This window comes from Chiloscyllium plagiosum, unplaced genomic scaffold (genome assembly GCF_037043375.1).
Source record: "Chiloscyllium plagiosum isolate Xiang-an unplaced genomic scaffold, Cpla_swu_hap1 HiC_scaffold_50, whole genome shotgun sequence".
Lineage (NCBI taxonomy): Eukaryota > Metazoa > Chordata > Chondrichthyes > Orectolobiformes > Hemiscylliidae > Chiloscyllium > Chiloscyllium plagiosum.
In genome coordinates this window covers 53,239,580-53,260,070 of record NW_028270188.1, presented here as the reverse complement: position 1 = coordinate 53,260,070, position 20,491 = coordinate 53,239,580, and the positions used below count along the sequence as shown (strand labels likewise).

General features: G+C 47.0%; 1 protein-coding gene across 1 annotated transcript in view; it reads left to right on the top strand.

Annotated features, from left to right (window-relative positions):
* LOC122544704 (cingulin-like) overlaps positions 1–20,491 on the top strand; it is a 104,906-nt gene that overhangs the window by 61,099 nt on the left and 23,316 nt on the right. The window contains exons 7-11 of the mRNA XM_087985112.1: positions 5,045–5,183; positions 5,878–6,090; positions 15,177–15,325; positions 16,649–16,790; positions 19,019–19,231. Of these exons, the coding sequence (XP_087841238.1) occupies positions 5,045–5,183; positions 5,878–6,090; positions 15,177–15,325; positions 16,649–16,790; positions 19,019–19,231 (856 nt within the window). The remainder of the gene's footprint in view (positions 1–5,044; positions 5,184–5,877; positions 6,091–15,176; positions 15,326–16,648; positions 16,791–19,018; positions 19,232–20,491) is intronic.

Sequence of the window (20,491 nt, the reverse complement as noted above, 5' to 3'; positions counted from 1 at the left end):
AGTAAGTGACTTCCAACTTGTAGGCTGGAACTGCAGGTAGCTTCTTCCTGGAGCTATCCTCCACCTGCATAACCCGATTCAGCTCTAAGTAACCGCTTCAGGGTTTTATCCCAACTTCCTGGGCTGGGACTAGTAATTTCTCTTCACTCTACGGTAACCTAGTTCACTATAGAACATAAAATGCAACAGCGCTGTACAGGCCCTTTGGCCCTCAATGTTGCGCCGACCTGTGGAACCCATCTAACCTACACTATTCCATTTTGGTCCATTATGTTTAGCCAATGACCATTCAAATGTCCTTATCGTTGGCGGGTCTGCTACTTTTGCAGGCAGGACATTCCACCACTAAGTGAAGAAACTACTTCTGACATCTTTCCAATGTCTATCACCCCTCAATTTATAGCTGTGTCACATTATGTATCCTTCCTTCTCTGGATCACTGGTCTGCACAGAAATCCTATTCCAAGGACTTCACAGAACTGTCTGACTCTAAGTTTAAAAACAAGGTGATACTAAACGTCTCCGGCTCTTTAAGCTCTGGGTGTATCCCTTAAGCTTAAAAAGATGTTTCCACAATCTAAATCACACTAATCAAAGATAAATGAAAATAATCCATTGGTGGTGAACATTGATGGGCGGCACGGTGGCTCAGTGATTAGCACTGCTGCCTCACAGCGCCAGAGACCCGGGTTCAATTCCCGCCTCAGGCGACTGTGTGGAGTTTGCACGTTCTCCCCGTGTCTGCGTGGGTTTCCTCCGGGTGCTCCGGTTTCCTCCCACACTCCAAAAGATGTGCAGGTTAGGTGAATTGGCCACGCTAAATTGCCCGTAGTGTTAGGTGAAGAGGTAAATGTAGGGGAATGGGTCTGGGTGGGCTGCGCTTCGGCGGGTCGGTGTGGACTTGTTGGGCCGAAGGGCCTGTTTCCACACTGTAAGTAATCTAATCTAATCTAATCTAATTGATGCATTCCCTCTTCAGACGGGCCTCAGAATTGCTTTAAATGGAACCTCAATGGCTATAGATATGCTTGCAAGTTAATGATTTAACTTCAGGTACAAAGAAATCCTATTGGTTACTAACCCAAAATAAGTCAGAAATGCAAACTGACAATAAATTAAAAAAAAAATAATGTTCTGCAGTTTGCAAAGTAGAGTGCAAGATGCTGGAGAATCCCAGAAAGGACTAGTCTGTCAAATCTCTACGCTGTAAAATATCCATCTGCTTGCTGTTCTGTGTAAGGCAAAGGATAGGTTAGGGACACACTGACCTTCTGATCAAATTCCTCTTTTCTGAAACTCCATTAACAACTTTTCAAAAAAAAAATGGTAATTTGACTTGCAAAGATTTCTGTCAGCTAGGTTGAATCAGCTGTCTGATTTTTAGTGCACAGAATGAACTCTGTGTTTTTTTGAAAGACCCTTGATTTTTTTTTCCCCCCCCCCCGGTGACCATCTCTTTCACTACTATCCCACTTTTAAACAAAATCATATTCACCAGAATCCTGTTTGGAAACCTGCTCCAAATCTTGATCATTGTTTTTGTAAACAATCTCCAAGCATTTGACTTGATTTTTGGTATGTTCTGGGGAAAATCGCCAGTCTCTGAGGGTGTTCAATGACAGAGTTTATTATACAAGAAAATACTGGAGTTCCGGGGAGAGAGAGACTTTTTTTTAATTTCAAAAATATACTTAATTCATAAAATAATTTGATGGTCTGTACAGTTGGTCATGCCATACATACATAAACATTTACATACAGAGATCAGAATTTATCATTTTTATATACAGGTCTCTACGTTTATGTCCATATAATTAGCTGAGGCGTCAGCAGAGCCCAAATGACTGCATGGGCCCCCTGTTCTTCTGTAGGCAGGCAGACGTTACACCGTGGTCTTTCCCCACCGCGCCTTGGCGGCAGCTGCCCCAAGCTTCAGCGCGTCCCTCAACACGTAGTCCTGGACCTTGGAATGTGCCAGTCTGCAAAACTCAGTTGGGGTCAACTCCTTCAGCTGGAAGATCAGCAGGTTTCGGACCACCCAGAGAGCGCCCTTCACCGAGTTGATGATCCTCCAGGCACAGTTGATGTTCGTCTCGGTGTGCGTCCCGGGGAACAGGCCGTAGAGCACGGAGTCCCGCGTCACGGCGCTGCCCGGGACGAACCTCGACAAACCCCACTGCATTCCTCTCCAGACTTCCTCTGCATAGGCACATTCCAGAAGGAGGTGTGTGACAGTCCCGTCCCCCCGCAGCCGCTTCGAGGGCAGCGTGCGGTGCGGCAGAGAGTCCGGGCGTGCATAAAGGATCTCACAGGCAGAGCCCTTCTCACCACCAGCCAAGCCATGTCTTGGTGCTTGTTGGAAAGTTCTGGCGATGAGGCATTCTGCCAAATGGCTTTGACAGTCTGCTCAGGGAACCGCTCAACAGGATCCGCCCTCTCCTTTTCCCGAAGGGTCTCAAGGACACTACGTGCTGACCACTTCCTGATGGACTTGTGGTCAAAGGTGTTTTTCTTCATAAACTTCTCCACGAAGGACAGGTGATACGGAACGGTCCAACTACTCGGAGTGTTCCGCGGCAACAAGGCCAGGCCCATCCTCCGCAACACCGAGGACAGGTTTTTTCCTGCGATGGAGAGTGACCGTAGCTTCCATCTGCCCAGTTTCTGCCTCACTTTGCTGATACGCTCCTCCCAAGACTTGGCGCACGTCCCCTGAACCAAATACCCAGCACCTTCAGGTGGTCAGTCCTGACAGTGAAGGGGATAGAGGATTGGTCAGCCCAGTTCCTGAAGAGCATGGCCTCGCTCTTGCCTCGGTTTACCTTGGCCCCTGAGGCCCATTCGAACTGGTCATATGTGCACATGAGTCTGCGCACGAACAGCGGATCCAAGCAGAAAACGGCGACGTCATCTATGTACAGGGAGGACTTAACCTGCAGGCCCCCCGCTGCCAGGAATAGTCACCCCTCTCAGGCTCGCAACCTTCCTGATGGACTCGGCAAATGGCTCTACGCGGCACTTAAACAAGGCAGGAGAGAGGGGGCAGCCCTGCCTGACTCCAGATCTGATTCCCACCCATTGATTGAGACTGCACTGACAATGTTGGTGTGGAGCAGTCTGATCCAGTTGCAGATTCCCTCCCCAAAGCCCATTTTGGAGAGAACATTTCTCATATACGTGTGTGATATCCTGTCAAAGGCATTCTCCTGGTCCAGACTGATCAGGCAGGTGTCCAACCCTCTGTCCTGCACGTAGGCGATCGTATCCCTGAGGGGTGCGAGACTCTCAGCGATCTTCCTGCCCGGTACAGCACAGGTTCTCTCCGGGGAGAGAAAGACACAGACAGCATGGTGGTCAGCTGCAATTCTTCTCTTCACCCAGAGCATGTCAAGATACTTTTATACATCTTGTGATACAATAGGTCAGTGATGAGATCATTGTCTTTGTAACATGATTTGTTTATGGCAATCATAGCAAAGTCGTTGGTAGTTTCAGTATAGTCATTGTCAGTTCCAGCACAGCCTATGTTAATTTCAGAATGGTTATTGTCAGTTTCAATGTCTGCACCAAAGTCCATTGCTGTAGTAATGGGCGCTAATCGCTCTTCCTGAGAAGGACGATTACTGCAGCCCTGGCTATTATCACTTTGTATTGAGGCTGAAGCTGTTAGCATTTCTATCAAAGGTGTTGGCTTCGGCGGGCAGTGTACGTTACTGATGTATATTCTCTTCCCCCACTCGCCTTAAACTAATCAACAAGGTTGTGAGTGCATTGTGCTGGCATTCTGGTGGCCTAGGTAGTGTCTGTATTTGCTCTGCCGTCTCTCTCTTTCTCCATATTGTGGGCCAGCGGCCATCTTATGTGTCGAGTGACCAACTGATGGCTCAGCAGCCATCTTGTGTGTCTGTGTGCCGAATCTCACCCTGCCCCGTGCCATCTCCCGCTTCAGGTAATACCTTCCAAACCTGCAACCTCTAGTGGAAGGCTCCAGCAGGCATCTGGGAGCACCACCCCCTCCAAGCCTTGTGCAGTCCTTACTCGGAACTATATTGGACATTGCCTTTGCTGTGGGTTGTCCCAGGGCTTGCTCCTTCAGTAGCGTTGCGGCTGTCCCTGCGCCTCACGGGTTGCAGTGGTTTGAGAACATGGCTCACCACCACCTGTATTGTTTGAAAGAATGCTGGTTTTAGTCCGGTTTGAAGTGGCTGACTGCAGAGACCAGAGAGGGAGCGTTGCTTGGCTGCTGCAGACCTGCTGGTTTCTCCTCTTCGGCTCTGACAATATATTCCTTCATCTTGTTCACAGTCCATGTTGTTCAGCCACTTTTTGGCAGGCAGCGGACCTTTTGTCTTTGGTTTGTGGACCAAGGACCAATTATCAATCGGCCTCACTTATAAAACTCTGTACATTTTTTGTAGCTGCAGCTATACAGCGTTCACATATCAAATTTCTTACTGTCAAAACATAGCGTCATAGAGTCATACAACACTGATCCAACTCGTCCATGCCGACCATGTTTCCTAAACTAAAGTAAGCCCAGTTGACTGTATTTGGCCCATATCCCCCTCAGCCTTTCCTATCGCATGTACCTGTCCAAATGTCTTTTAAATGTTGTAACTGTACCTGCATCTGCCACTTCCTCTGGCGGTTCATTCCACACATGAACCACCCTCTGCAAGAAAAAGGTGTCCCTCAGCATAAAAGATGATTTAAAAAGAAAAGTCTTAACGCGGGAAAAAATTAAAAATACATTTTTTTTAAGCAGCTCTTGTCTCCCTCCATTATGCTTGTCTTGTTCTACTGCCACAGTTTAACACGAATGCTGTTGCATCTTCACTACTTGATCTTCTTTTATCGCTTAGTTTTTTTTTAACCTCTGCATCGCCACCTCCAGAGTTTATTCAGCTGAAACTTCTTCAGTTCAATCAATTGCTGACCTTTTTGAGGCTTCAGGGGCCCAAGTCCGCTTGTCGCTATGCATTAGTTTATTTAACCAGTTCGTTCTCTCTCTTATTTTTCTCCTCCCACCCCCCCCTTCCCTTAGATTGATGAAACTGAAGATGGAGAAGGAGACGGTGGAGGCAGAGATGAGAGACCTGCAGGATGAAATGGCTGCCATGCACAAAGAGCTGAAAAGTAGCAGGAAATCTACGGGGGACAGTGGGGACACTGAGATTTTAACAGTACGTGGCTTTGCCTTTTGGATCTAAACCAGGGAGAGATACTATCTGAACTAGAGACAATTTAGGACTGAGATGAGGAGGAATGTCTGCATTCAGAGTGCTGAATCTTTGGAATTCTTTGTCCCAGAGAGCAACAGAGGCTCAGTCATCGTGTTTCAAGTCAGTGATTAATGTATTTCTAGATATTAAAGATTTAAAGAGAGAGAGAGTGAGAGAAGGATAACTCAGGAAGGTCATGTTGAAGTAAGATCAGCCTTTTTATGAATGGGTTTGAAGAGCTGGATGGAATGCTCCTAATCTTATTCCTTATGTTATTCAATTGCGGCTTTCAGACGGAGATTGGAAACAGTTCGTTTACACGGTTACAGAGAAAGGGTTGGGGTTGGGGTGGGGGAGGGGGTTGATGGCAGTCACTCTCTGGTCAGGCTGAAGTTTCCCCTTGGTGCTGTAAAGATGCTGCAGTTGGGGCTAATGGCATCCACGTGGCCTGCAGTGATTCAAGAAGGCAGCTCACCACCATCTTTACGATGGCAACCAAGGGTCGGAAATAAATGCAAGCTTGGCCAGCAACGCCCTCTTGCCAAAAGTGGATTTACAAAAAAATTAATTGGCTAACTGTTTCTGAAGGGTTAGGAGACACTTTAGGACTGAATGGGTTCCATCCCTTTAACCGTTTTTTACTTCCTTCTGACAGGAGCTAGCAAGGACAAAAGAGGAACTGGACATGGTCGCCACAGCCAAACAGACCGTGGAAGACATCCTGAGGCAGAAGGAGCGGGAGCTGACAGCCCTGAAGGGCGTTCTGAAGGAAGAGGTGTCCAGCCACGACAAGGCGATGGAAGACCTTACAGCCCAGTACCAGAAGGATATGGAACAGCTCAGGAAAAACTTTGAGGAGGTGTCACAGGTTGGTGGAAAACACGTCCTCTTTCCTTGGAGCCGCCTCCTTCACTGTTTCACTGTCGTAGTTTGAAGGCGTGTGGTGCTTGGGCACCCAAGGTGGGAAGCCAATAAGCTGACTCCTGGAATGAAAAGGTTTTGGTTTTGAGGGAATGTTGAATAGGTTGGGCAGGTGCCCGTTGGAATTTAGAGGACTGAGAGGTGACCTTGCTGTAGCACGTACAATTCTATGGGGAAGGCTTGAGAGAATGTTGCCCCTTCGTGGGGGAGTCTGGAACTGTACACCCCCCACCCCCCCAGTTTCAGAACAAGGGGTCTCCCACTTGTGATCCTTTGACAGAAGAACTTCCTCCTCACTTCCATCCTGAGCCTTCGTAATTCTGTTATTGACTGAATCTATTCCAGGCTGAGTTAGACCTACTCATAAAATTGACGCGAGCCTTTCTTGCAACGGTATTGTGGTGCAGGATTTTAAAAAGTCTTGTTCCGGTTGTACAGGGTTTTGCCGAGATCACGTCAGCGTGCAGTTTTGGTCTCCACGTTTGAGAAGATGTATATTACACAGGAGGTGTCGTGGTAGACGCCCAGGGAATTGGTCCCTGGGTTGAGAGGATTGTCCTACGATGAGAGGCTGACTTAAATAATGGGAGTTTCGATGAATGAGGTGTGATCTCACTGAAATGTCCAAGGCTGTTGTTGGTATTGCATTTTGGTAAAACAGACAAGGGCAGGACTTTCACAATTAAAAGTCGGGCTTTGGGATGGTGTTGTAGAACAGAGACCGAAGGGGTCGGGTACATAATTCTTTGACGTTTGTGTCGCAGGCAGACAGGGTGGTTGAAATGTTATGCAAGCTCGCCTACGTCGCTCAAATATTTAAGTATAGGAGTTGGGAACATCATGTTGGGGTTGTACAGGACTTTGGATAGGCCTCTTCTGGAGTACGGTGTCCAGTCTGGTCGCCCTGTTACAGGAAAGATATTCTTAAACTGGAGAGGGCTTAGTAGAGATTTACTAGGATGTTGCTAGGAATGGTGGGTTTGAGTTATAAGGAGTATTATAGAGGTTTATAAAATCATGAAGGGTAGAAATAAGGTGAAAGATAGGTGTCTTTTCCCTAGGATTTCAGGGCCGGGGCATGCTTTCAGGTGAGAGGAGAAAGATTTAAAAAAACGTGAGGGGCACCTTTTTGTTTACAGTGGGTGGTTCGCATGTGGAACGTACCCTAGCCAGAGAAACAATAGCCAACCTGCTGGACATACAGAACAGACAACAAGACGGGGAACCTATCAACAAAGACGGCATACTCAAACTACTGGATCTGTGCCTCACAACACACTTCACATTCAACAACCAAATATATGAACAAATCAACGGCTCACCCATCGCTGGACTCATAGCAGAAGTGGTAATGCAAAGGTTAGAACAAACAGTCTTGCCGCAAATTCAACCCAAACTCTGGGTCAGATATGTGGATGACATCTTTGTAATCATTAAAAACACAGAAATAGAGAACACACACCGGATCATCAACGCCACACTCACAGGAATCCGATTCACTAGAGAGGGGGAAAAGGACAACCAACTCCCATTCCTAGACGTGATGGTACAGAGAATACTGAATGGAGAATTCACCACAAAGGTATACAGGAAAGCCACACACACAGACCAAGTCCTAAACTACGAAAGCAACCACCCCAACACACACAAACGAAGTTGCATCAAGACACTGTTCAAAAGGGCCACCACACACTGCAGTACACCAGAACTGCAAAAAGAGGAAGAAGAACACCTATACAATGTATTCGCCAAAAACGGATATCCCCGCAATTTCATCACCAGATGCCTAAGGGAAAGACAACGGAACGAGGACATGCCACAACCCCAAGGACTAGCCAGACTACCATACATCAAGAGCATTTCTGAACTGACAGCCAGACTACTGCAACCACTAGGACTTATAACAGCGCACAAACCAACAGCCACTCTCAGACAACAACTCACCAGAACGAAGGACCCGATACCCAGCATGAGCAAAACCAATGTAGTGTACAAAATCCCATGCAAGGACTGCACAAAACACTACATAGGACAAACAGGAAGACCGCTAACGATCCGCATCCATGAACACCAACTAGCCACGAAACGACACGACCAGCTATCCTTAGTAGCTACACACGCAGACAACAAGCAACATGAATTCGACTGGGACAACTCTACTATTATAGGACAAGCCAAACACAGAACAGCCAGGGAATTCCTAGAGGCATGGCACTCATCCACAGATTCAATCAACAAGCACATCGACCTGGTCCCAATATACCGGCCACTGCAGCGGACAGCTGGAACTGACAACCGGAAGCGGCAGAGACAAACCACTATAAATGCCGGAGGAAACATCACAGAAGCACTTCACAGGAGGCTCCCAAGCACTGAGGATGTCACCTAGACAGGGGACGAAACGTCTGCAACACAAATTCCCAGCTCGGCGAACAGAACCACGACGAGCGCCCGAGGTACAAATCCTCTCTCAACGGTGGAATGTACCCCCTGAGGAAGTAGTGGATGCTGGTATTTGGATAAGTTCATGACGTTTAAAAGGCATTTGGATAAGTTCATGAATAGGAAAGGTTTGGAGGGTTACAGGCCAAGTGCAGGCAGGTGGGACTAGCTTAGTTTGGGAATAATCGGCATGGACTGGTCAGACCAAGGGGGTCTGTTTCTGTGCTGTATGATTCTATGATCTAAAGGGGCTTGTGTACAAATTAACTAAGTGCAGAAGTAAGCTATTCAGCCCCTGTAGCCTGCTCTATCATTCGATAAGACCATGTTTGAACAATGTTTCTGGTTTGAATTCCTCATCCCTGTCTACCCCTGAATAACTTTTGATTACCCTGCCTATTAAGAATCTATCCACCTCCACCTTTGAAACTACCTCCCCACCTTCATCTGAGGCACAGAGTTCCAAAGGCTCTCGATCTGCTTGGAAGGGGAGGAAAAAAAATGCCCCTCCTCTCTGTCCGAAAAGGACGATTCCCAAATTTCTGAGCAGTGCTCCCCTTGTCCTGGACCGCCCAGAGGAGGAAATGTCCACCTTACCTGGGTCATTCAGAATCCTCTTCACTTCAATCATGTTCACCCCTCATTCTTTCCAATTCCATTGGGAAGAAGCCCCGCCTTCATTAGATGACCCTGTCAGTCCAGGCTGGTAAGTTTCCGAACTGCCACCAATACATTTACATCCATTCTTGGGTAAGAAGACCAAAAGTACACAAGATATTTGAGATGTGCCCTCGCCAATGTCCTGGATATCTGCAACAGAATACCCTTCCTTTAATGTTCAATTCCGCTTGTAACAAAGGACAGCATTCCATCAGCTGCTTTGATTATGTGCTGTACCTGCAGGCTAGCCTCTCGTAACTTCTATACGAGAGCACCCAGATTCCTTTGTGCCTCCATTTAAGTAATGCTGATTTTTTTTGTTTTGTTTTGTTATTATTCCTCCTGCCATGGTGGAAAAGCTTTGCATTTCCTCAGATGGCACTCCCAGATGTTTGACTGGCCCTATCCGCCTACTTCATTGGGGTAAAAGGTTGTTTCCTCTGATCAGGGGAGTGTAAAACACAAGGGGCGCAGTCTCCGGAGAAGCGATTGGCCACTTCGGACTGGGATGAAGAGGAATCTCTTGACGTGGGGGGAATTGTGACGCAGAGGGAGACCCCCAATCACTGAATACGTTTGAGGGTTTTAGGTTAGATGAGATTCCCTTCAATGTGGAAACAGGGCATTCGGCCCACCAAGTCCACACTGACCCTCCGAAGAGTAACCCACCCAGACCCATTCCCCTCTGACTAATGCACCTAACGCTATTGGCAATGGAGGGAACTGGAGCACCCGGAGGAAATTCACACAGACGCTGGGGGAATGTGCAAACTCCATGGGGACAGTCCCCTGAGGTGGGAATTGAACCCAGGTCCCTGGCGCAGTGAGGCAGCAGTGCTAACCACCGAGCCACCATGCCTCCCTTTGGTTTTTGGTCTCTCTGGGAATCGAGGGATGCGGAGAGCGTGGGATGGCAAGGTGGACTTGAAATCCAGGGACAGACACTGTCATATGGAATGGTGGAACAGAGTCGACAGGCCACATGGTCCATTCCTATTACTTCCCATGTCCTCATGAGGCAGGATTGCAAGGAGTGACGTATGCTCAGCTGTTATCCTGCTGAAGGTTCCAAACCTTGAAACAGAATGGTCATACTGACTGAACTGTGATTGCATATAGTATCCACCCCCTCAGGGAACCCGCCCCAGCCCCCACCATACCACTTCCCTGCAGGGACCGTCGCTCTGAATCAGATAGGACAGACAGAAGCTCCATTGTTTTAGTTGGGCCATTGTCTAGGAGGCGGTTGGGATAAGAGACTGTGTGTTGCACAGAGGGGAAATGAAAATGCTGACTGATTGGCGTGGACTGGCTACTCTTGTGCACAAAAGATGTTGAACTGTCTGTCCGGGATGGGCAGACAGTCCGTGAAAAGCAATGCTTCCCTTTTTATTCTCCGTGAACAAACAAGTTCTTTTGAGGCATGCGGCCCCTGGTGATTGATTCCACTCCAGTGACTGCATCAGTCATTATGTATCAAACTGAAATACACTGTTGGCTGGCCATTGAAAAGAAGCTGTCCTTGTTAATCTTAACGACAGTGTGTCACATATGTCGATCAAAAGAAAACGTAGGCTTCTTGGGAACGGAATGGGCTAAGATCTTCTGGAAAGGTAAATGGAAGGCCTTTGCTAAACGCACAATTGGTCATCTTCTAATGCCTGTCTGACACCAGTTATTACCTGGGGATGTGGGTGGCAGCTGCTCAGTGTTGCATCATTTCCAAATCACCGGAAGGTGGGGATTCATGTGTTTCATTATCTCTCAGCACGTGGGACACTGTTGTGGGTGGATTGGCAAGCTATATATTATGTGGCTCTGCCTTCACAGGAAGAGGCCATTTGGTCTCACTCCTCCATGTCTGTGTTTGTACTGTACCCAAAGTTCCTCCCAACTCCCACCCTCCATTTTGTATCTCACTCTTTGCCAATCCCTGTCGCCATTTTCCGCTTCAGTGCGTCTCTCCGTCTATACTCCCATCTGCCTCGGGAAGGCAGCCAAAATAATCAGAGACCCCTCCCACCCCATTATAATCTCTTCCCAACCTCTTCCATCGGCAGAGGATACAAAAGCTTAAACACGCACACACCAACATAATCAAACTTAATAAACTTCTGAATGGACCTCTCAAACTTTTAATTTCAATATTGCGCTTGCTGCTTATGCACCTTCTCTGCAGCATAACATTGTATTCCTCACTCCGTCCTAATGCACTTTGTATGGTATGATCTGCCTGAACTACATGCTAAACAAAACTTTTTTTCACCGTGCTGAGGTACTTGTGACAATAATAAATTAAATCAAATCAAAAATCTCTGCTGTTTGCTTTGACCGGTTCCTGTTTGGGTGAGTCCCACATTCTCTCCAGTCTCTGGGGGTGGCGATGTTTCTCCTGAATTCCTGATTGGTGACTGTCCTACATTATTCACCCCACAACATTCTGGTGTCATCCAACCCCACAAGTGGAAACATCTTCCCAGCGTCGAACCTATCAAAACTTTTCAGAATGATCATAACTTCTTTCAGGTCGTCTGCTATGTCAGTACTGCCACTTGTTACGATCTCAGCTGATGTTACTACTGGACAGAATGAAAGCTGATGGATCATACTCGGGGAAAAAAGTTTAAAATGATGGCCATCCACTGAAATGTAAGCACTTGTGGCTGCAGCTTTTCTTCAACAGCAACAAAGATTTATTACAACAAAGGAAGAAAAAGCAAACTATCTCAGGGCGATCTTAAAACACTCCGCAGTCTATTCCTCAACGACATTGCTTTATAGCATTTCAAATCCAGAGAGCTTATCCTTCCATACCAAAACTATAGCTACCAATTAGCTGCTGCTTCCTCCCAGTTGTGTCCTGTGAACTGTGGAGTCTTGCATAGAGTCATACAGCACAGAAACAGACCCTACGATCTGACTAGTCCACGCCGACCATAATCCCAGACTAAACTAGTCCCAAATGCCTGCTCCTGGCTCATATCCCTCCAAAAGTTTCTTCTTCATGTACTTATCCAAATGTCTTTTAAACATTTGTAACTGTACCCACATCCACCACTTCCTCTGGCAATTCATTCCACACATGAATCACACTCTGAGAAACAAAACAAAAGTTGCCCCTCACGTTTTTTTTTAAATCTTTCTCCTCTTAGTTGGAAAAAATATGCCCCCTTGTCCTGAAATCCCCCACCCTTGGGGGGGAAAATAAACAGCTGCCATTTGCCTTCACTGTGAGAAAGTGAGGACTGCAGAGTCATTCGAAAAGGGTGGCGCTGGAAAAAGCACAACAGGTCAGGCAGCGTCTGAGGAGCAGGAGAGTCCATGTTTTGGGCACCTTATCTATCCCCCTCATGATTTTATAAACCTCTATAAGGTCACGCCTCAACCTCCTACGCTCCAGAGAAAACAGCCCCAGCCTCTCCTGATATCTCAAACCTTCCATACCCGGCAACATCCTGGTAAATCTCTTCTGAACACTCTGCAGCTTAATAATATCCTTCCTATAACTGGGAGACCAAACCTGCATGCAGTTCTCCAGAAGAGGCCTCGCCAACATCCTGTACAATCTCAATATAGCGTCCCAATTCCTATACTCAAAAGGACTGAGCAATGAAGGCAAACGTGTGAAACCCCCTCTTAACCACCTTTTATTGTTATATGATGCAAACTCCAAAGAATTATGGAACTGAACCCCTAGGTGCCTCTGTTCTACAACACTACCCAAGGCCTTACTTTTAATTGGAGGAGAAAGTGAGGTCTGCAGATGCTGGAGATCAAAGTTGAAACTTTATTGCTGGAACAGCACAGCAAGTCAGGCAGCAGCCGGGGAGCAGGAGAATCGACATTTCGGGCACAGGCCCTTCATCAGGAATAGAGGCAGGAAGCCTCCAGAGTTGTATTGCTCATGGTAGGACAGGCCGTCTTCTCACTTGTTACACTTGTGCAAAGAAACTGAAAAAGAGAAACCAACCGTGTCCTTTCTGCAGAGAGCCAATCCAACTGGTTGTATTGACCTACTTTAGTTAAATGTACTTATTTATTACTGTTTTAAGGTGGACTCTATTTCCAAAAAAAAAAAACAGATTTTTGATTGCTGCCAACAAACTGTGGGCGGCACGGTGGCACAGTGGTTAGCACTGCTGCCTCACAGCACCAGAGACCCGGGTTCAAATCCCGCCTCAGGCGACTGTCTGTGTGGAGTTTGCACATTCTCCCCGTGTCTGCGTGGGTTTCCTCCGGGTGCTCTGGTTTCCTCCCACAGTCCGAAGATGGGCAGGTCAGGTGAATTGGCCATACTAAATTACACTGATAGTGGTAGGTGAAGGGGCAAGTGTAGAGGTATGGGTGGGTTGCGCTTCGGCGGGTCGGTGTGGACTTGTTGGGCCGAAGGGCCTGTTTCCACACTGTAGGTAATCTAATCTAATAATGCATCTAACTAAACTATATATTGGCCTATATTTATGGTAACATATTTTGCCAAGAAATCGATTCATTACATGTAATTAAAATACTCCCTCTTAATGTTAATATTGTTTCAAAATGAACTTCTGCAAGTGTCTGACTACCTCTTCACTCCTCCGTTCTAATAATGGCAGATCCTTGTGAGGTAATAAGAAGTTATTAAAGAATATGACTTGCCATATAATAGGATGACAAGTATTACCAAGTTCCCATTTTAATTCTGTAATTTCCTATTCAACTGATTTGATCTGTTATGATGAATGATTCTTTATACAAAAATTGTGCAGGTGTCTATTATTGTTTGCACAATTTGATTCAGAATAATTTATACAGTACAATCCCCGTACCTCTTCCTGTTTTTTTTTCCTTTTTAATTGTATCAGTCTTGTATGAATTCTGATCACACACAAAAATGTTGTCAGTCTCCTATCTGTTGGTTCCTGACCAAACACTTCTATTCTTGAAGCTTAATGAGTTAAACGTTTAGAACAAGGTAGGAACAGGCGTAGGCCATTCTGCCCCATGAGCGTTTTCTACCTTTGTGAGGTGAGGACTAATCCATGGACCTTTGGCCCATATTCTTCAGTACTGGTAATAAGCTTTCTCTGTACTGTCCTCGACTTTTTCCTCAGAGAGGAATAATATTTCCTTCCGTATTCACCCACGTCATTTCTAAAACTGCCCGAAAAGTTTTAAATCGCTGGGTTTTTCCGAGCCAAAACTGATCCTTGATATTCTGAACTAAAAGGAAGCTAATGTCTTGTGCTGTTTACCACCCATGTGCTAAGCTCCACAGTGCCAGCAAGCAATCTTTAACACAGCAGGTGGTTCGCAGTCACCTCTCTGGATTATGTCGCTGTTCCAGAGGACTCTGACCTTGTTTTTGGTTTGCTTTTAACCCTTCCACCAAAGTAAGCTCAAGAACTCTGTCCCTAAGCCGATGTGCTTTTATATCTTACCTGATCTCCTTTAAGTTGCTCTTTGAGACCCACCCCTTTGACCAAAGCTTTGACCATCTATCATTTCAGATTTGATGCCCAATTTTATTTTGTGACAGCTGAAAAATGTGGCGCCGGAAAAACACAGCAGGCCAGGCAGCATCCGAGGAGCAGGAGAATCGACGTTTCGGGCATAAGCCCCCCTTCAGGGATGGGGCTGGTGTGCCAAGCGGGCTGAGATAAATTCCCTCCCCCCTACCTTTTATCTCAGCCCGCTTGACACACCAGCCTCATCCCTGAATAAGGGCTTATGCCCGAAACGTCGATTCTCCTGCTCCTCGGATGCTGCCTGGCCTGCTGTGTTTTTCCAGCACTACATTTTTCAGCTCTGGTCTCCAGCATCTGCAGTCCTCACTTCCTCCCTTTTACTTTGCGACCGTCTTATGAAGCCCTCTGGCATGCTTTATTTGCCGACTAGATGCTACAGTGATTTAAATGTTCTCTGTATTCCTGTCTTCCTTGGTGAGTGCAGACACAGCAGAATGTGGAGTCTGAGAGGCAGAAGATCAATTCAACGATGCGGAACCTGCAGAGACAGCTGGAGGAGAGCACCGAGGAGACCGTGCACTGGAAGGAGATGTTCCAGAAAAACCGTGAGGAGCTACGCCACACCAAGCAGGAGTAAATTGAGTTCTACTGCAATGGTTTGGAGGGGGCGAAGGTTCCAATTGGTTCCCAGTCCTCCTTGTGAAAAGCAAGGGAGAGGATTGTGGGTTGATGTCTCTCTCTGGGATTTGCGCAAAGACTCCATCAAGTGGAATGTTGAGGCAGTGCAGCATTCTCAGACCAGGAATCAAGAGAAAGCCTGTGCACTTTTTTTTTTATTAAAAGTCACACAACACCCAAGTTATAGTCCAACAGGTTTAATTGGAAGCAGTAACTTTCAGAGCGCCGCTCCTTCGTCAGGTGGTCAGGCAACGCGCCGAAAGCTAGTGCTTCCAATTAATCCTGTTGGGCTATAACCTGGTGTTGTGTGATTTTTTAAATTTGTACACCCCAGTCCAACACTCAGCGTCTCCAAATAATTTTTTGTGGCATCTTTCGCAACCTCAGGGCACCTCCAAAGTGTGTTACAGCCAGTGTTGTGTTACTCTGCTGTATTGGAGGGAATGCTCAACCCATTTGCCCGTTGCAAACTCCCAGATAATCTATTTTTAAGATGACACAGGTTGTGTTACAAAGAATGGCCCAAGAATATCAGGAAGAATGAGGCACCCTCCCAAGGCCTCTCCTCTTCCATTAGCACCCCTTGCTATCTATGAAGCAGCGAGCATAACCAAAGAGCCCTCCCACCCCAGTTATAATCTCTTCCAACCTCCTCCGTTGGGCAGAACATACAAAAGCTTAAACACACGCACCAACAGGTTCAAGGAAAGCTTCTTCCTCACTCTTATCAGACTTCAGAATGGACCCCTCAAATTTTAAATTTGATGTTAATCACGCTGTTTGTGCACGTCCTCTGCAGCCATAACATTGTGTTCCTCGCTCTGTTCTATTGCCCTAATGCACTCTGCATGATATGGTTTGCCAGTGCTGCACACTAAACAAGACTGTACTTATGTACGTGTGACAACCATAAATGTATGACCACTTGAGGGCAGACGGGGGCATCTGTTTCATATGAAATCTGAAAAATGGCACCTCTGACAGTGCACTGCTCCCTCAGCACTGACCCTCTCTTAGCACTGCGCTCCCTCAGCACTTATCCTCTCACGACGCAGTACTCATTTCCTGAATTTCTGTGCGCCAGCTTCTGCAGTGAGACTTGAGCCTGGAATCTAGTGACTGAGAGGCCAGCTTGCTGTCCACTGAGCCACACCCGTGCTCCCCTGGGATTGGCTGTTTAAACCACCTCATCGGGTGGATGCTGAGGCCAAAGGGCTGAGGGGACATGCTCAATACCCAAACCAATTGTTTTGTTTTCAAACTTATTCCTAATCCCAGGCTGATGCAGATCAAGCTGGAGAAAGAGGAATTCGACGAGGAGCTGCGGGATTTGCGCGATCGTTACTCGGTGATGCAGGATGAGGTGGACCATGTGAAACGGACTTCAGTGGACAATACAGAGATCCAGTCGCTTAAAAAAGTATGTTGAGAACCTGATAGCTATGTTTCAGTTGAGATTGCTTATTGGCTGCAAGGACTTTAGATTGATGCAGAGTTGATGGTACGGACACTCACGTGGAGGAACTGCCTTACATGGGGAGGTTAACTAGGTTCGGCCCGTACTCCAGTGAAGTTTAGAAGATTGGGAGGAGACCTGATCGAGACATACAAGATTCTTGGGGAACTTTGCAAAGCAGACGTGGAGAGCTCTGAAGAAGAGTCACGTCAGACTTGAAAAGCTCACTCTGTTTCTCTCTCCGCAAGTGCACCCAGACCTCTGCAGCATTTCCTGTTTTTATTTTAGATTGCAGAGGCTGTTTCCCACTTGTGGGGAAACTCTAGGACCAGAGAGCTCCGAGGAAATGGTCACCCATTTCGGACTGAGAGCAAGGAATCTCTTTTGTTCAGGTGGTCGTGAGTTTGTGGAATTCTTTACCACAGTCAGCAGTTAAGGCTCAGTCATCGTGCGTTCGAGGTTGAGGGGTAGACAGAGTTTCCAATCGGTGATGGAATCTCGGGTTATTGGAAAACCGCCGGAAAGTGGAATTGTGAATGATTTGCTCAGCCACTCTCGCATTGAATAGCGAAGCAGACTCGATGGGCCAAATGGTGTACTTCTGCTCCTTTGTCTTACGATCTTATTATGGGCTGAAATCAATATAATTCATTTACCCCTGTTCTTCGACATCCTCACAAATACCGAGGGAGCTTGATTACCCGGCATTCAATTATCCGAATATTGGCTTATCCGGCCAGATCGCAAGGTCCCAATGCTTGGCTAAACTGTTATCCAGCATTTGATTAACAGGACTAAATACTCCCCGCTCGTGTCCTTCGGATAATCGAGGTTCCTGTGTGCGTTTACACTGGCAGCAGGTATCTAATCCAAATGTGACCACGGAGCTCTGGGAGGCATCACTCTTAACGCTGAAGCTAGTGGGCCTTGAACTCAGTCAAGTGAGCATTTGAATCTTCCCATCAAATTCAGCACCGCCTTCCTAACCTTCTTCCCGACCTCTCCGCCCCCACCCCAGTCTGACCTATCACCCTCACCTTGACCTCTTTCCACCTATCACATTTCCGACGCCCCTCCCCCAAGTCCCTCCCCCCCTACCTTTTATCTTAGCCTGCTGGACAAACTTTCCCCATTCCTGAAGAAGGGCTTATGCCCGAAACGTCGATTCTCCTGTTCCCTGGATGCTGCCTGACCTGCTGCGCTTTTCCAGCAACACATTTCCAGCTCTGATCTCCAGCATCTGCAGACCTCACTTTCTCCTCATTTGAATCTTCCCTCCAAGCCCCCTCCTGCCAAGCTGGGACAGAGTGAATGTGTTACTGATTAGCAAGAGTTTATTGGGCTCGGAGCCACATGCTGGCAAACAGGACCAGATGAGTTTAGGATACCTGGTCCGCATGGCCGAATTGAACTGAAGGGTCTGGTTCCATGCTGTACATCTCTATGACTAAGTAAGAAACGGTGTGAGGGGCTTGATGAGGTTCTCCTCAAACTGGGCAGAGAAAGCCCAGTAAGCATTTCAGTGTTGAAGAATTATGCAGCCCAGGTATGCAGGGCACTGCCCTACATACGAGCTTTGATTACAGGGCATTTACAGCAAAGTCAAAGGCCATTTGGCCTGTCTGCCTTTGGCGGTGTTCAAGCTCTGCATGAGCTTCATAAGGAGCAGGAGTGGGTCATTCAGCTCCTCGAGTTTGCTTCGCCAGCCATTCACAGCTGATCTCCTTTCTGCCTCCGCTCCACTTTCCTGCCTGCTCCTCACAGCCCATTGCTAATTAAAAATCTGTCGATCTCTTTCAACTTACTTAATATTCCAGCCTCCCCCACACTCTGGGGAAGTGAATTCATGACCCTGCCTCTTCATCTTTCCCTATCACTGTCCTTCTATCCCAATGTGTGTCTGTGTTTATCCACCTTCGGTGCATCTCTGCTATTTGTCCTGACCGCTCCCTGTGGGGGAGAATTCCGTTATCTCTGCAAGGAAACGTTCCTAATAGATTTCTTTCTTCTTATCTATGGTCTTTCCTCTAGTTTAAATTGCCTCCAAATTTGTTAACAACAAATTATCCTTAATAGGTTCAGCAGAAGTCCAGAGGGAAGAGATGGTTGGATAGTTAAACCAGCTGTAAAGTATGCAGAATGCTGACAGCATCCAATGCCATAAACGGTGACCAGATCTTCCTCTGTTTCAGGAGCTGCTTACGGCCAAGAAGGAACTGCAAGAGATGGCCAGGAACGCTGAGCATCAGGAGGCTCTGTTGCAACGCAAGGAGCAGGAACTGAGTGCACTGAAAGGAACGCTCAGCGAAGAGGCTGCCAATCACAGCAAAGCACTAGATAAACTCAAGCAGAGCCATCAGAAGGAAGTGGACGTGCTAAAGAGGAACTGTGACCTTATGTCAAAGGTGGGTTCAACCCGCTGCCCGTTCTTAATTGTCCCTCGCGAAGCCATTGGAGAGCCACCAGCTTGAAATGCTATGGTTCAACTGGTATTGAACTGAATTGGAATTGAGTTGAATTTATTGTCCTGTGGACTGAGACACAGTGAAACACTTTGTCTTGTGAGCAACACAGACAGATCACAGAGTTAAGTCGCATGGATTAGTAAATAATAGGTAAACAGCGGCAAAACAAAAACACAGGTACGGGCGAATGTGAAGAGTTTGTGAGTCCATTCAGTATTCTAACAACAGGAGGGTAGAAGCTGTTTCGAAACCAGCTGGTGCGTGTGTTCAGGCTTCTGTAGTTTCTCCCCGATGGTAGAGGTTGTGGAAAAACATTGCCAGGGTGGGGTGGATCTTTGAGAATGCTGGCGGCCTTTCATTGACAGTGGGGCCTGGGAGATGGATTCTATAGATGGGAGGTTGGCCTTTGTGACTGTCCGGGCCGAGCTCACCACTCTCTGTAACCGTCTCCGATCTTGAATGGTACAGCTGCCATACCAGGCAGTGATACATCCAGACAGATCGCTCTCGATGACGCACCTATAAAACTTGGTGAGGGTATTCGCCGTCATGCCAAATTTCCTCAGCTGCCTGAGGGAAGAGGAGACGTTGTTGGGCCTTTGTAACCAGTGCGTCCACATGAAGAGTCCCAGAAAGCTTGTTGTGGATGACCACTCCCAGGAACTTGACACTCTTCACTCGTTCCACCTCTGTGCTGTTAATGTGTAGGGGGGGGCATGAGTAACATCCCATGAGTAACTAGTTCATCATATATAGCTCTATAGGTACACGTTGATTGGGCTGGCTCGGTATTTCAGATGATATTAAAGAGCCAGCTTCATGGCTAAGGATGTGGAGTCATGTGCTGGCCATTCTGGGGAAAGTATGGCAGACTTCTTTCCTTTAAAGGCCGTTTGTGAACCACATGGGTTTTTACAACAATGAATGACCATTTCATGGTCACCGCCACTGAGTATGGCATGTTCTTTCCTTACAACAATCTGCCTCTCTCACACATGCCCCCAGGACATAGGAGATTGAGAGGCGACATTATGGAGGTTTAATAAATTATGAGCGGTATAGATAAGATAAATAGATGTCTTTTCCCACCGGTGGGGGAATTCAAGAGGGACAATACTTTTAAGGTCAGAGGAGAAAGATTTTAAAAAGGAATGGGGGCATTTTTTTTTTTAAAAACACAGGGTGGTTCATGTGTGGAAC